The sequence below is a fragment of the Apis laboriosa genome, unplaced genomic scaffold, assembly GCF_014066325.1.
Source record: "Apis laboriosa isolate Shangri-la unplaced genomic scaffold, ASM1406632v1 scaffold16_cov148, whole genome shotgun sequence".
Classification (NCBI taxonomy): Eukaryota; Metazoa; Arthropoda; class Insecta; order Hymenoptera; family Apidae; genus Apis; species Apis laboriosa.
The window spans coordinates 2,407,656-2,423,484 of record NW_025222129.1 but is presented as its reverse complement, the minus strand read 5'-3'; the positions used below and the strand labels follow the sequence as shown (position 1 = coordinate 2,423,484).

Genomic DNA, 15,829 nt, shown 5'->3' with positions numbered 1-15,829 from the left:
TTTTAAAAATAAACAATATATGTGCTTTATTTTATTCATCAGAAATTTCATCATCTTCTACAGTTTTCGCTTTCTCTTCTATCTTCGTTCGTGCAATTAGTTCCTTGGCTGGATTAAATACACCATTGGTTTGTACATTACATATGTAACATCTTGTACTTTTTCTATATTGTTCTAAAGCACATTTTTCACAGAAATAATGTTTGCATCTGAAAAAAAAAATTCATTTTATACATTTTGTATCTAGTTAAATTTGAAATATAGAATTATAGTATATACTTTGTAACCACAGGATCGGTAAAACTATTGCGACAAATGAAACATTTGAATGGTAATGTTTCTTCATCACTGTTAATTTCGTATTTTTTATCATCTTCGTCTCCACTATTATTATATTCTCCTGTAGCAGCTTCTCTTTCTAACTGCCAACCCAATTTGTAATCCGAACGATCATGAAGAAATTTACAACTATCTGAAAATAAAAATAAGTAAATAAGCAAAATAAATGAAAATTTATATAATTTTGTTAATAAATTAACAAAATTTTAATTCTATTTACCTCCAAAACCACAGAAACCAGTTTCTTTATAATCTTTACATATATCTGGTTGGTAATCCCATCTTACAGTTGCTCTAAGATTAGATGGTGCTCTGATTGGTCCTTTACGTACCATACCACTAGAAGCATTTCCAGCAGCTGTATCTTTTTTTTTGTAATATTGGATATAATTATTCAGACCCCTATATATTTTATCATCTTCTTTTCCTTCAAGTTCCTAAAAAAATATTATTATATTTTATAATGTTGTTTCAATATATTTTTGTACCATTGCATTATGTACCTCATTTATTTTTTGAGCTTTTTCAAATAAAGCTTGAGCATCCTTATCCTTTTCTGTCTCTGTTTCTAAAATTGCTGTTGCTCCTTGATCACTTGGTCCTGCTGGCATAGGCGTTCTAGAACTTTTGTAAGATACTGTAATACTTTCTTCTTCACTGCTGTCATTGTTAATTTTTTTCTGCTGATCTTTTAATTTCCTTGTATTAGTCTGTAAAGAACTATATTTACACCATGTTTCCAGTTTTATTAATTCAAATTTTATTAGGTATTATAATTAGTTTTATTATATTTTATTAAAAAATATCATAAATATAATTTTAGAAAAGATTGTCTATCTTACACTTTGTTTCATAAGATTATTATCATCCTGCTTCTTTTCCTTCCTAATTACTGTAGTTTCATCTTCACTACTCTCTGTTTAAAAAAATAAAAAAATTAGTATTTATGGCATTAAACATAACCTATAGATTATACTAATCGAGTTTATATAATGAAATTATAAATTTAATAAGACAAGAGATGAAAAATCTGATATTCTTTAAGTATACGTTACCATTTTCGTTATTTCCTATTTTACGTTTTCTAGCTGCAGTGCTTCGAATTTTTCTTCTTTTAAATAAGAACGTACAATTTTTCTTATCTGTTTTGGATTCTGCGTCTTCCATATTTGTTTTGTAAACAATCTGGTTTTAGTACTTCTGTAACTTGAATATTTAATATTATTTAAGGATTAGAATCTGTGAAAATACTATTTTGATTTTCTATTCAACTATTCAAAATCGAATTTATTTAAGTGAGTTAAATCCAAAAATAAATACATACTTAAAATATTATATACATTTTTTGTTACGATTAATAGGTTATATTTGACTAAAAATTAGGAATGCTAAACGATTGTCAAATTATATTTTAAGTTTATACAAAATTGTAATATATATGTTTATACATACTTGAAATTATAAATAATTCTAATAAAATTATTGCTATGCAATTATATTTTAATTTATATAAAAAAAATTTGATAAAAAATTAATATAAATTTTTGGCGCGTTTCAGGCAAATTAATATGAATAAAAAAAAAAATATGGCAATTGATTTCCAAGATAATATGATACTGTTAACTAGGAAATATTTAAAGCGTAAAATTATGTGTCCTGAAACAAAGTTCAGACATTATGTTAAAGAAAGAATGCACATATTAGAATTGTTAAAAAGAACAGTAGATATGGGTGAAAGTAATTCTGTTTTATTAATTGGACCTAGGGGTAGTGGAAAAACAACAGTATGTCCTAATTATTAGTTTTATAAAATCATATTTGATTTCTTTATATATATTATTATTTTTTTAGCTAATAAATAGTGTTTTAAAAGAATTGTCATATGTGAAAAGTTTTAAAGAAAATGCATTAATAGTAAATCTTAATGGTCTTGTTCACACTGATGATCGATTAGCTTTAAAGGATGCTACACGTCAAATGCAATTAGAAAATGTTGTTGATGGTAAAGTTTTTGGCACATTTGCTGAAAATTTATCTTTTCTTCTTGATTGTTTGAAATCAGGTGATAAGAAGTCTTCCAAACCAGTTATTTTCATATTAGATGAGTTTGATTTATTTTGTGAACATCATAATCAAACTCTGTTATATAATCTATTTGATATTGCTCAATCTGCACAAGTAAGTGTAATATTTTGTATTAATTTAAAATTGATTTGAAAATCAATTATATTTTCATTTGTTCAGGCACCAATATGTGTAATAGGAATGACTTGTAGATTAGATGTTATAGAACTCTTAGAAAAAAGAGTTAAATCAAGATTTTCTCATCGGCAAATATTTTTATTCCCTGGAGATATGTCATTGTCAGAACAACCATCATCCGCTTTTGATGATCGTTTAGAACTTTTTCAACATCTTTTAAGTCTTCCTGATGATGAAAATGTAAATAGGATAGAGCATCAATATGATGATTGTATAATAGAACCACAATTTGGGTCTGTATGGAATGATTATATAAAAAGTTTAGTTAGTAATGTTACTATGGTGAATCTATTAAAAAAAATGTATCAAATTGATGTAAGTGAAAGAAGTTTTAGAAATTTTCTGGCAATAACTGTTTCTTCATTATCAGAGAAACATCAAAGACTAGAAATAAATGATTTTATAGAAGCAAGTAAAATGTTTTCTCAAGATGACAAAGTATTAATGCTTGAAGGATTATCTGTATTAGAAATGTGTTTAGTAAGTGTATTTATAAATTTTTTCAATACGGGATATATTTTTGATATCCAATATATATATTTTAGATAATATCAATGAAACATGAAACAGAAATTTATGATGGAGAGCCATTTAATTTTGAAGCAATTTATAATCGTTATATTAAATTTGCTAATCAAAATTCTTCTATACAAACTGTTCAAAAGCCTGTTATTATGAAAGCATTTGAACATATTAAGGTAAGAATTGTAACATAAAAACAAAATACTATTATTTTATTATTTCAATAAAAAGTAATATAATACATATTTCCACAGAATTTAGAATTTATACTGCCAGTGAGTGGCATGAATTCAAAAGTTGAAAAAGAATATCAATATTATAAATTTTTACTCACTTCACAACAAGTTATGGAAGCTGTAAAAAATTATTCTGGATTACCAACAGAAGTATCACAATGGGCAGTAATTAATATGTAATTATAATAGATTCATAAAATTACAGGTGCTAAGAAGTTTTATATTTGTAATATCATTCATGCAATCTTAGCCATTTTATGAAATAAGTATAAAATTTATAATTTAAAATTTAAAACATATTTTCAGTATAGATATTTATTTAAAAAAAAATATGAATACATTTTCTATAATTATAGTTATATAAGTATGTATTCATTTAAAAAATATGTTTTTTTTATATATGAAACTATACATATAATTTTAATTATAATCAAATTAAAAAAAATATCAAGCATTTTCTAAAGATAATTATAAGTCTAATTAACCACAAAAAAATGTACTTTACATTTATAATATGAGATTAGTATATATTTGATAATATTGAATTAGGTAAAAAATTAGAAATTGTTATTTTCTGAATATTTATGTAACATAGTCTTCATGCAGCTATTCCTGCCTATTATAGCGTCCAACATTATATCTTAAATAAATAAAAACGACAAATAATATTTCATAACAATATTTTATCTGAAATTTATAATAAAAGAAATTTTTGTATAGATACTATATTATTAATCAAGATATGTACAGTGTGATCTTTCTGTGATCTTTCAATAGAATTGTTTTCTATATGCTAGCATTTATAATTTTTATTTATATATGTGTAAGATTTTAATTATTTATTAGAGATTGCGCGTACATTGTATGATATAATAGTAAAATATAAAAGCGTTAAAAAGCATGTATATGAATATATTTATACATTTCTAATAAATTTAAAATTACTACAATCTTGAAGAATATTCTAATCTGTCCAAGCAAAATTTGGCTTGTTTTTATCTGTTAGTATAGCATCGGTAATTGTATTCAATTGAGAATTCTTTGATAATTTTTTTTCAAGAAAAAATTGTTTGCCATAATTAAAACGATTTTTACGATTATATTTTTTAATATACGTATCATGACCTGTAACAATCAATTTGTAATAGTTTTTATAATATTTTTCAACCAAATGCATTTTACCTGGATTGATTCCCACAGGATGAACATTTGTTAATTCATGTTTTTCTAAAATTCGAAGAGCAGACATGGCTCTACTTATTCCAATCTAAAAAATATATATAATCATGATGTACATAATTTTTAATTATAAATATGTAATAACTAAAATAAAAACCTGTGAATGTCGTATTCGATGTTCTACTAAATCTGCACCTAAAAGCTCGTCATGAATACTCATTCTAATTGGTATAATTTTATTTATGAACTATAATAATAAAATATTAATTAAATAAGAAATTTTTAGTGAATATTATATATATATTTACTATTATTTACCCATAGCAAAATAGTAGATACAATAAAACTCCAAAATGCTAAGCATACAACTGTTAAACATTGTATACCTAACAAATATCCTCCTCCTCCTATAAAGAAAGAGATATTTTTATATAATTTAATCTTTTTATAAGATAAATTTATATACCTTTTAATAATCCTTTTCTTCCATTGGTAGTATTAAGGGGATATGGATTGTCTGCAAATAAACCAATAGCAATAATACCCCAGATTCCACTTGCACCTATATCAAAAGAATGTGATTAATAAAATAAGAAATTTTCAAAATATTTATTAATAAAATTAAGAAAAAAAATTAAAACCATGTGTAGCACTAGCTCCAACAGGATCATCAATGTGCATTTTATCTAATAGGGGCATAGTAAAACATGTAATAAAGGCACCAATCATTCCAACAATTATAGATTCCCAGGCTCTAAAAAGAAAACAACCACCTAACTGACACTATAAAATTATTAGTAGAGCAATAAATATTTTATGAATATTAATTATTTTATATTGAAACTCACCTGTGATTGCAACTAATGAACCAAGAATGCCATTTATTTGACTCAAAATGTCAATTCTATCTGGACCATTTAGGCTAAAGCCTAAACCAACTAAACCACCTCCCATGCTTGCTAACATCGTAGAAATTGCTGCTCTTGCAGCATATTGCCATCGTTGTCCACTGACACCATATGTGCTACCACTGTTAAAAGCTAACCAACCCCACCTTGTATAATTATATTCATTAATATATTGAAACTTTATAAAATAATTTATTTATAGATTTAATTATTTATTTTACCAGAGTACAAATAAGCCCATAATAGCATTAACTGGACATCCAAGAGGCAATGGATCAATTCCATTATCATATCTGCCTAATCTTGGTCCCAACATTATGGCACATGCAAGTGCTATTATAATTAATACTTTAAATATTTTGTTAAATTATTGCAAAAATGTATTTATATTTTACCAGAACTACCACCAACAAGATGCACTGCCCCTGAACCAGCAATATCAACAGCACCCAATTTTTTCAAAAAACCCTGATCACCCCATATCCATCCAGCTGGTACACAATACACAATTGTATTTAAGAAAGAAAATAAACAATATGCTTTAAAATTACATCTGCAATTATATGATATGCAAGTAGACTAAAAAAATTTTACAAAATATTTTATATAATTACCGTTCAGCCATAGCACCGCTAACGATAGTTGTTGAAGTGGTTGCAAAGCTTAATTGGAATAAAAATGCCGCACATTTCGGACCCATAAATTCATCTTCTAAAGAAGGATCTATTAAAAATTCGCCCATACCAATAAAAGGATTATTTAATTTATCTGTTCCAAAACTCATTGCAAAACCAAAAGCCCAATAAGTTAAACCGCCAAGTACTATATCAACAACATTCTTCATCATAATGTTAACTTCATTTTTTAAAGAAACACATCCAGATTCTAACATACCGAAACCTGAATAAATGAAAAAATTAACTTTATTGCATTCCTTGGCATCATTTAATTTAGAACTTTACCCGTTTGCATGGTAAAAATTATGAATGAATTTGTTATAATCCAATTACTATCTTCTTGATTCAAATTATAAGCAGAAACAAAGTATGTTTCTGTAATTGAAGAATTTGTAATATTCGTTTCATTGTTTCCTATTTCCATTTTTTTTCAACTTCTTTCATCAAAAGAAAGGCATTAACTAGATGATTTTCTACTTGAATAACCCAGAAAGCAGTACTTCAGAGAAAAACATATTAAAAATGAACGAATCGCGACGAAAACATTTTAATTATGAACGAGTTCCAATTTCAAACCGTTTTCTCTTGATGTCACGAATTTATAGTTTCAGAAATGTGTAATTTTTAGATAGGGAAACAATTACATTCTCAAAATTTATTTTTATATTTTTTTTATTGGCCCACATCCAGCCGTTACAACAAATTTTTACCTCACCATATTTTCAGCAAGTTCTTTCCATTTTGTTATGATCAAATAATATTGAATCATGTGAATAGAATAATACTAGCCTAAATAAAAGAAAATTATATCACATAAAACATCTACACAGAGTTATAAATTTATCATAAGACCATTCTAGATATTAGTAACTTTTAAATTATCGTTAATGCGTGTAAATATATTTGTAATAATTGTGAATTAATTAATTATTTTTTTTAACATGAAGAAAATTTTTCTTCCATCGCTTTTCCAATTTTATAATATGAGGCTAGATATGATAAAGAAATCATAGCTCTGATTCTTACATTCTGATTCCCTAAGCTTTCGCCGATTAGCGGTGAGTGACGGAATCAAAAATACAACGTTCGTATATTTGGCAGACGAACGTGTCCAATTTATCTTAAGGAAGCAAAGTTAAAATTAGTTTATGATGCTAAAATTTAAAATTTCACTCAAATAATTGAAAGATGTAATTTTGTTAACACTTCCAAAAGCTTCTAAAAGGACTACGTTGTTATTGATGGCAAATTTTTGTTGTCTGCTCTTTTGTTCGGATGTTTTTTTTTTATTTTTGTGTAATTTAGTGTCCATACACATTCTCATCGCTGTATGCTATGTAGAGGAAGAAGTCTTCTTCATGATGTTCCTATGAAAAATTTAAATTACAGTAAATATAGCTAATACATACACGCACACGCGCGCGCACACACATACACACATCACCATAACACATATACACACGCATACGCATATACACACATATATGTTTATAATGTATTTAGAATTATATAATTACTGCATAAAGAGAACCCATTGTAGCACTTGTTGGAGGAATAATGTTGTTCACAAAAAAGAATAGAGCATCTTCTGGACGAAGGTGAATTCGTTTACGGATTAAAAAATAGAATTGTCCCACAGTCAAATCAGATGGTACTAGATATTTTTGTTTATCCAAATCACTAATTTTTGCTTTTGGAGCCTTCTCAACAATTACCTGAGAAATATAAATTTAATGATTAATATTATTAATGAAATAATACAATTAAATAAAAATTAATTTTAATTTTAAATTTATTATATTTTAATAAAAAGAAAATCTTTAATTATTCTGTCAAAATCATATCATTATTTGAATCATAAAATATATCTTGGTTTATTGTTACGATTAAAATAGCTTAAAATCTACATTTGATATCACATATATTTGATATTTATTCAAATAATTTCATATGTTTCATATTTTATATACGAAAATGAAAATTAATACATTAAAATTTTTTAAAAATCGAGCAAGAAGAAAAAAAATACTTTTTCTTTTCAATTTTATCAATCAAAAATTATAGATATGAGCATAGTACGATCAATAGACTCGAGCAATGGCAAGGCGAGCACACAAAGAAATATGATACGAACGGTAAATTTAATTGTTAGCATTTAAATTAAAAAAAAAAAATTTGCATCATCTTGAAATAATAGTATATACGACGTAGAAAGTCGACCTTCGCTTATTCCAGACCAGGAAATTCTCTAAATGCGGATTGAATCAGTTAACTATGAATTAATTTAGTCTAATTATTCATAAAGAAATAATTTTAATCAATGTTTTTTTGGTAATGTCCATTCTATTGGATAGAAAAATGAATTCCTCTTGACGAACAAAATGGTTAACTTTTTCGGACGAGATACTCACAGGAACCCTTTCGGGATATTTTCGTCGAATCTTTTCACCCTCGACCTTCCTCCTTTCGAAAGAGTGTTTTTCTTTGTAATGAAACTTCATCGTGCTCGCGCGTTTGCACGAGCCGTGCAATTTAATGGACTTACTTTTTCTCTTTAGCTACCAAATTCTTTTTCTTATCGATTTGTACAATGATTCCGAACTGGAAATACGACGATACGATGATACTCTTCTCTACTTCTGTCACAACAATCACCGTGCGTCAGTTCGTCTGCGCACTGCAATTTACTTTTCCACTCTACGCTAACGAGAAATAGTCCCTCAGTTTCCGTTTTGAAATTTAAGGAAAAATATACTTAAAGATAGGATAATAATAATAATTTATTTAAATAACTTGAATATGTTTTGATATGTTAACGAAATATATATTTAATGGGAGACAAATGATTTCACAGATGTATTTAATAGATAAAACAGGACCGTCTCTATGAATTTTTTTATATAATATTATACAATATTATTAAAAAATAAAATGATAGCATTAATATTTATTAAATTAATAGAATTTGCAAATAAATTTCTCATTTATTTATGTAAATATAATATTATAAAGAAAAAGACTATCTTTTTTCATTATTCGTTTTATCATATTTTTTATTCATTTGTGCACTTGTATTTTTTTATTATAGAATGTTTCATATTTTGTTTATCCAATTTAATTACATTTACATATTTCACATAAGGAAATTGATCTATATAAAAATAAATAAAGTAAATAAATAAAGTTCTTCAATATAAATACTCAAATTTTTGGGGAGTTAAACGAACCTTAAATAGATACGAGTTTGTTGGTGATAAATACTGACTTATGTTTTTCTCTACTACGCCTCTAGTGACGCATTTTTCTATATTTCCAACTCTATGTAATCAGCGTCTCTAATGCATTTGTAAAGATTATAAAAATATTATAAAAATATTTAAAATACAAAAATAATATACAAATGTACAAAAAAATATAAATTTTCAAAGTAAAAAATACAATTTATAAATACAAGTTTTCATTATAATATTTCAGATCAGCAACATTAAATAAAATAATTAAATAAAATAAATTTATTTTAAAATTTGAATTCTTTTCATATTTATAAAAATTATAAGTTTATATAAATATTTATAAAATAAATAAAATAAAATTTAATTTTCTTTTATATATATATATATATATATTGTATTATTATATACATAAATTTTTGTAATTATTATATTTTTGTTTGTTTTTTAATAATAATAATAAATTTAATTTTTAATATATTTATGAAATCTAATCAAATTAATTTTAAAGAAATGAAGGAACAATCAAAATTTTTTATTTATAAAATGCATTCAATTTTTTCCTATTATTTATTAGTAGAAATATGTACAGATAATTCTGTAATTGCATCATACAATTAAAACTTTATTCTGCATCTTCTTCATCATCATCTTCTTGACTGTTAATCTGGAAGTACCTTAACTCATAGGTTTCTTTGTCTTTTGATACAACACGTAACCAATCACGTAATTTATTTTTTTTCAAATATTTTTTTGTAAGATATTTGAGATACCTACATAAGTATTATTAAATTAGTGCAAATATCAGTTTTTTTTAAAAAAGTAATGTCAAATTCAATGAATATTAAATAAATATATTAATCATTAAATATTATTTTTATTATTGAATAACTCTCACCGTTTAGAAAAATCGATATCACTGTTAACAGATAGTTTCATCTTATCCCTTTCCAATGTAACACTGTTACCAAAATTATTTGTTTTCCCAGCAACTTTAATTCTTTCATGTAAATATTTTTCCTGTAAGAAGTTAGCTATTTTATTTGCACGTTAAATTATGATATATTAAATAATAAGATAAAATTTCAAAATTTGAATTTAAAAAATATCGAAATTTAATTAAAAAACAATGTGATTATAAAATAAAAATTAACTTACGAAATTAGCTACATCCATAATATTGTCTTCTGCAGGATGTGTACAATCTATAGTGAACTTAAGGGATACCTTTTTCTTTTGGCCTTTACCCCGGAGGGCCTGTTTTTTAATGGCTGGTCCCTTGGACTTCTTTGTAGTGGGCTGAAAAATATTCATTTTGATTTTCTTTTAATTAAAAAATTATATTTTCTTTAACATGTGTTAGACATTAACAGACGCTTTTAGGTTAGAAATTTACATCCAACGACATCTTTATAATCTTTTCAAAAATGTAAATACAATTTTATCATAATAAAAGGTTAAAGTATATTGTTTTATGTTTTTAATGAATTTTTAAAAGATTTTTAAATATTTCTGAATTATTTTTTACGAATATAAAACTCACCGGAGCCATGTTTACAAATGGTCGACAAATGAAAGAGTAAACCGTTAGGCGGCGCTTATGTCATTTATATCAAGAGTGTAATGGTTTTAAGTGGAACCCTGAGGTTCATAAAAATATTATACATAAAAATATTATACAAATAAAAAATTATCATTCAATATTTAGCAAATAATAAAAATATATATGTAAAACAAATAAAATATAAACATGAAATATAAAACATAAAAATATATTCAAACATTTCTGAAAAAATAATTTTTTCTTTTTCATAATTATATTTATTTAAGACTAATTTACAGTAATATCTATAGCTAGATGAATATAAGATTCCTCGATCATAAATCGAATGATGTTCAACTCAATCAATTATCGCGATTATTAATTGTATCTTTATATTTTGTAATAATACATTAACTACCTATATGGTAAAGCTTTCTTACATATTTTCGTCATACTTACAAATATCTTAAATTATTAAAATATTTCTTCGATTTGTAGACATAATAATAAGCATTTTGGAGAAAAAGGAAGGGTAACGAGGGAATATGGAATGATAATTTAATTGCAAAGAACAAGGAAAGTATGTTTCGAGAGATTGATTTTATAATAAATCAGAGCAAAATGTTTTACGATTATTATACTCTGAAATCTTTTTCGTATTTCAACAATGTAGCAAAAAATGGATATATTAATCCTATCGGTTTTTTTTCGATAAACTTCGTATATAACCCTCACTTTTTTGCATTTTAATTTGTATAATTTTTTTTGTTAAAAGATATTTTTTCCATTTTTTTTTCGTGAGAATGCAAAAATTTAAATTTATTCTGTGGAATATTTAATAAGTTTATGGTACATACAATGTACGCATATGAATACAGTAAGAGTAATCGCAAAGTTTAAGAAAAGAATTGCTATTATGAATGATTGTATTTTTTCTATAATCTTTTTAATTTAATTATGAAAATCGAGTGTTTTTTTTAAACGATAAAGAAATAAACAAACAAATGAATGAAATTCTAATTGATTAGGCCATTAAGAAGAGGATATTAAGAGATTGTGAGTTATTCTAAAAAAAGAAATTATTATCGCGGTGTAATCATCGAAATATCTTTTTTAACCTTTTTTTTTATTTCGTAATTAACAAAAATCTACGCTATATTCATCAATAATTAAATATTCGGATATTATTTTGTTTAAACATTTTCTTGATGCAATTTCATACATAAAAATAATAAAAAATCTTTATCCACAAATGCTTCCTCTTTCGACCATAATTTATTGTTTCTAGAGAAATATACAAGTAATCTAAAACAGTTGTTAATTCGATTTATCATGTTTAAAATATATCATCGTTTCTTTCATTGGTACGATTTATAATGAAGTATGAATTATCTTTTTTGAAAAAGGGAGCATTTATATAGGTTGAACTTTATGCGAATCTTTTTCGTTATTTTCATTCCAAAGTTAATATTCGCTCTCGCTCTATTAAAATCCTATATATCGTTTCATAGAAAGTATAAATATTTGCCAATTTAAGAATTGCACAAAGAAAGATATTAAGAATCATAAAATTTTAAGAAAAATATTAATAATCCATAGTCTCATGTTAATAAAGAGTGATATATTTATATATGTATATATATTGCGATTATAAGTTATTGCTAATTGTAAGTTATGTACTAAAATTTGTGAAAACAGGATTCGTAAAGAAGGATCGTTCACATAAATATAATTAACATGAAAATTATCTTTCTTGATACAATTATTAACTTTTATTTAGGATAATAATACTAATTTTTATTTATGGATTGCTAAAAGTAAAGAATAATAATATTTAATATTAACAATTTCTCTCTCTTTCTCTCTCTCTCACTCTCTCTCTTTCTCTCTCTCTCTCTCTCTTTCTCTCCTTTATTTCTTCTCATTTATTTCTTTTTCTTTGTTGATTTCTTTCTTATATTTTTTTTTTCGTCGCAATATATCTACTATGTATATTTATAAGTTATATTATTTATATATGTATGTATGTATAATTCAATCTTACATCGATAATTCGTAATAATTTATGTACATATACACGTATATACGTAGATATACATGTTTTTCTCCATTAATACACGGACAGTACCCTTTCTCGTATTTTTCATTCGTTCCTTCTTTAACTTTTTTTTTGGCTAGGATCATCATATACGAGGGAATACGTGAATTGAAAATTCTCAGTTAGTCAGACATACAGAAATATCTATTTCTAATTCGCTATTTTTTCATTACGAAATAAACGTTATGGGAGGGTCGATCAACTTCCCTACCGATTTTCTAAGCTTTCACCACCAAACAGGAAGTGAATAATATACAGAAATTGTCCCTAAAAGCTATTACGGAACTTGCGACTTTATAATTTCTTTTTTTTTTTTTCTTTTTGCAGCGTACTTTTAACACATAACAACTGCACAGAGGAACTACTAATATGCACCACGCGTCTTTTTTTCGTTCTTCTTTTCTCGAAAAGTTCTCAGATTGTATGCACTGCGATCGATATGATGCGGTTAAAACGATAACGATTAACGGTTGCTTGAAAACAGGGAATATCTTTAACGAATCAGCTATTATCTTTGTCTTCTTCATTGCGGATCGCGGCAGTTAACGCGTTAGCTGTTCGTTCCTCGATCAAACGTTTATTTCATCGATATTCTAATTTATTCGATTCTTTCCTCTATCTTATTGTAAACGTCAAAAAGAAATCTGTACTGTGATTGTGGGATCAGAATTTTGGACACGCGTCTAACGAATCGATCGAAGCTTTCTCTCTTTCTTTAACACTTTATAGTATATCTTTTACTTATATGCTTACGCCAATAGACATCACGTCGCTCGTTTGAGATTAGCATGGAAAATTCTTATTGCGATACAGTACGGAGAAGTGTAATATTCTTTCTTTCTTTCTTTCTTTCTTTCTTTCTTTCTTTTCTTTTTCTCTTTACATCACGCTGTGAATGCCGTTCAAATTGCCAACTAACGCTGCACCAGCGGTCTGTTGCCCACTTGTACCACCCGCTCCTCCCGCTGCAGCTCCTGGTGCAGCGGCTGGTGCGGCACCCGGAACAGCTGCACCCGGAACCTGAGCTGGCATACCTGGTGGTGGATAGGCATAGGGTGGCGGTGGTGGTGTCGATTCTGGCATGAATTTCGCTGAAAAAAGGTAATCGCACAAATTATTTCGGAGATTACATTATACGAGAATATATTATTAAGAAAAAAAGAAAAGAAAAGAAAAAAAAAAGGAAAAGAAAAGAAAAAGGAAAATTGGAAATTTAGTGTAGTGTAAAAATGTTATTTTTCGATTTGTGTATTCTTTTATAAGATATTTTCTATATAAGATGATATACATGTAAGATGTATCGGAAGAAAAATTGGTTAGACAGGTGGATATGTGAACAGATTCTTTCTTAAATTAATTTAAGTTAAATTGGAAAAAAGTATCGAGCGAAGAATTTTTTGTTTCGTTCTGTGAAGATGAAATGAATATTTTATTTTTGACAAGCCTGATAGAGCAAGATGTTAAAAGTAAAATTGATGTCTAATTTCTTTGAATAATTACATAGAAATGTGAGCAAAATAAGAATTATGTATCTGTCTGTGACAATTGACAATTGACGAACGTGTTAGAAATACATATATATATATTTTAAATAAGAAAGGAAGGAAAAACGCGAACCAGTATATTTTTACGACTGAAACATTCCAAATTGATTAAATTATGACGATTGTCTTTGATAAAAAGAGAGATATACAAGAATAGAAAATAAAATGGAGAAGATATATTCAATATTCTTACCTCCTATTGGAATTAAATAGATACTAGATTTTAAAAGAATCCTTCTCTTCATGGTTACGATGAGAAATTTTTTGTTCGATCGAAAACTTCAATCGAAAATCGTCGACTATTTCTGGCTACGACCGCGATCGAGATTCGACAGATTTCTCTTCTGTAATTTTTTCTCAAAATTAAAGAAAGAAAGAGAGAGAGAGAGAGAGAGAGAGAGAGAGAGAGAGAGAGAAACGGAAACGTAATAAAAGAAAGAAAAACCTAACACGATCGTAGCCAAAATAGAGTCGTATAAAAAATGTCCACTTCTTTTTCGTTCCTTGCTTTCTACTAGCTGTCTGTTTTTTTTTTCTGACTACGCACTATAATTTTTATTCGATACTGTACAATGTTGAAAGCAGCATAATCATCATGATCATCATAATCGTCGTTAATAATTAACACGCCAACGTTCAAAACGTATCGCATGACCGTACAGTTATGCGTTTTATAATTTTTTTTTTTTTTTCTATTCTTTTTTCTTTTTCTTTTAAACACAATTTGATCATTTAAACGCTATGATTTCGGATCGTGATTCCAATAAGAATCCCGTTTGAAACTTTTCCTCCCAACGATCAACAATGCTCCCTATTCCGTGTTTCAACAACTTCCCCTGGTCCCTTTCTTCGCGTAATTTTCAACGAATCATTAAAAAACAAAAAAAAAAAAAAAAAAAAAAGGAAAGAAACCAATTGTTTTCTTCGAGCATAGATAGAATTCTACTTACTGAGAGAATTCTGATTTTGAAATTCGATATTCGATGATTTTTTTTTTTTTAAATGAACGAAGTTCAGAGTTTATTTTTTTTTTTCTTTTTCTTTTTGTAGAATAGTAGATACGCGAAGGAAGGGACTCGATGGATTCTAAATGTTAAAATTCGAATGGTTCGTTCGTTCGATGGATGAACACGGATGAACACAAGAGTAAATCAGTGAAATGAAAAGGAAACCATCGACGACTTCCTCGAGCTGCCGTTGAATGTGCTTCCTTCGAATCGAATTCTATCTTTCGTTTCACGTGTAGCGGGTGGCCGATGAGAAACTTTGAGGATATCGTTTTTCCTCTGTG

General features: G+C 26.5%; 6 protein-coding genes across 7 annotated transcripts in view; 1 reads left to right on the top strand and 5 right to left on the bottom strand.

The window, feature by feature from the left end:
* On the bottom strand, positions 1-1,562 carry LOC122711087 (E3 ubiquitin-protein ligase RNF113A). Its single transcript, XM_043929512.1, has 6 exons — positions 1,395-1,562; positions 1,182-1,255; positions 843-1,049; positions 560-776; positions 280-472; positions 1-209 (listed from the first exon to the last, which is right to left on the bottom strand). Exons 1-6 carry the CDS (start codon positions 1,504-1,506, stop codon positions 32-34), a joined length of 981 nt encoding a protein of 326 aa, XP_043785447.1. The 5' UTR covers positions 1,507-1,562; the 3' UTR covers positions 1-31.
* LOC122711086 (origin recognition complex subunit 4) lies at positions 1,524-3,609 on the top strand. The gene is made up of 6 exons (XM_043929511.1): positions 1,524-1,634; positions 1,898-2,123; positions 2,191-2,517; positions 2,584-3,081; positions 3,147-3,299; positions 3,378-3,609. The coding sequence occupies exons 2-6, from the start codon at positions 1,908-1,910 to the stop codon at positions 3,537-3,539; spliced, it is 1,356 nt and encodes a 451-aa protein (XP_043785446.1). The 5' UTR covers positions 1,524-1,634; positions 1,898-1,907; the 3' UTR covers positions 3,540-3,609.
* Positions 3,610-3,871: 262 nt separating this feature from the next.
* LOC122711080 (putative ammonium transporter 3) lies at positions 3,872-6,644 on the bottom strand. The gene is made up of 11 exons (XM_043929501.1): positions 6,409-6,644; positions 6,061-6,346; positions 5,842-5,999; positions 5,668-5,779; positions 5,387-5,592; positions 5,180-5,311; positions 5,005-5,100; positions 4,857-4,945; positions 4,696-4,785; positions 4,542-4,626; positions 3,872-4,484 (listed from the first exon to the last, which is right to left on the bottom strand). The coding sequence occupies exons 1-11, from the start codon at positions 6,545-6,547 to the stop codon at positions 4,324-4,326; spliced, it is 1,554 nt and encodes a 517-aa protein (XP_043785436.1). The 5' UTR covers positions 6,548-6,644; the 3' UTR covers positions 3,872-4,323.
* A 133-nt stretch (positions 6,645-6,777) lies between these two features.
* LOC122711079 (gamma-aminobutyric acid receptor-associated protein) lies at positions 6,778-8,799 on the bottom strand. Its single transcript, XM_043929500.1, has 3 exons — positions 8,535-8,799; positions 7,641-7,838; positions 6,778-7,490 (listed from the first exon to the last, which is right to left on the bottom strand). Exons 1-3 carry the CDS (start codon positions 8,622-8,624, stop codon positions 7,425-7,427), a joined length of 354 nt encoding a protein of 117 aa, XP_043785435.1. The 5' UTR covers positions 8,625-8,799; the 3' UTR covers positions 6,778-7,424.
* Positions 8,800-9,890: 1,091 nt separating this feature from the next.
* Positions 9,891-10,937, bottom strand: LOC122711081 (60S ribosomal protein L22-like). The gene is made up of 4 exons (XM_043929502.1): positions 10,897-10,937; positions 10,512-10,652; positions 10,252-10,373; positions 9,891-10,126 (listed from the first exon to the last, which is right to left on the bottom strand). The coding sequence occupies exons 1-4, from the start codon at positions 10,903-10,905 to the stop codon at positions 9,979-9,981; spliced, it is 420 nt and encodes a 139-aa protein (XP_043785437.1). The 5' UTR covers positions 10,906-10,937; the 3' UTR covers positions 9,891-9,978.
* A 2,095-nt stretch (positions 10,938-13,032) lies between these two features.
* LOC122711042 (vesicle-associated membrane protein 2) overlaps positions 13,033-15,829 on the bottom strand; it is a 15,151-nt gene continuing 12,354 nt past the window's right edge. For both annotated transcript variants that reach the window (XM_043929436.1, XM_043929435.1), the window contains one exon: positions 13,033-14,085. In XM_043929436.1, the coding sequence (XP_043785371.1) occupies positions 13,874-14,085 (212 nt within the window). In that variant the 3' untranslated portion in view covers positions 13,033-13,873. The remainder of the gene's footprint in view (positions 14,086-15,829) is intronic.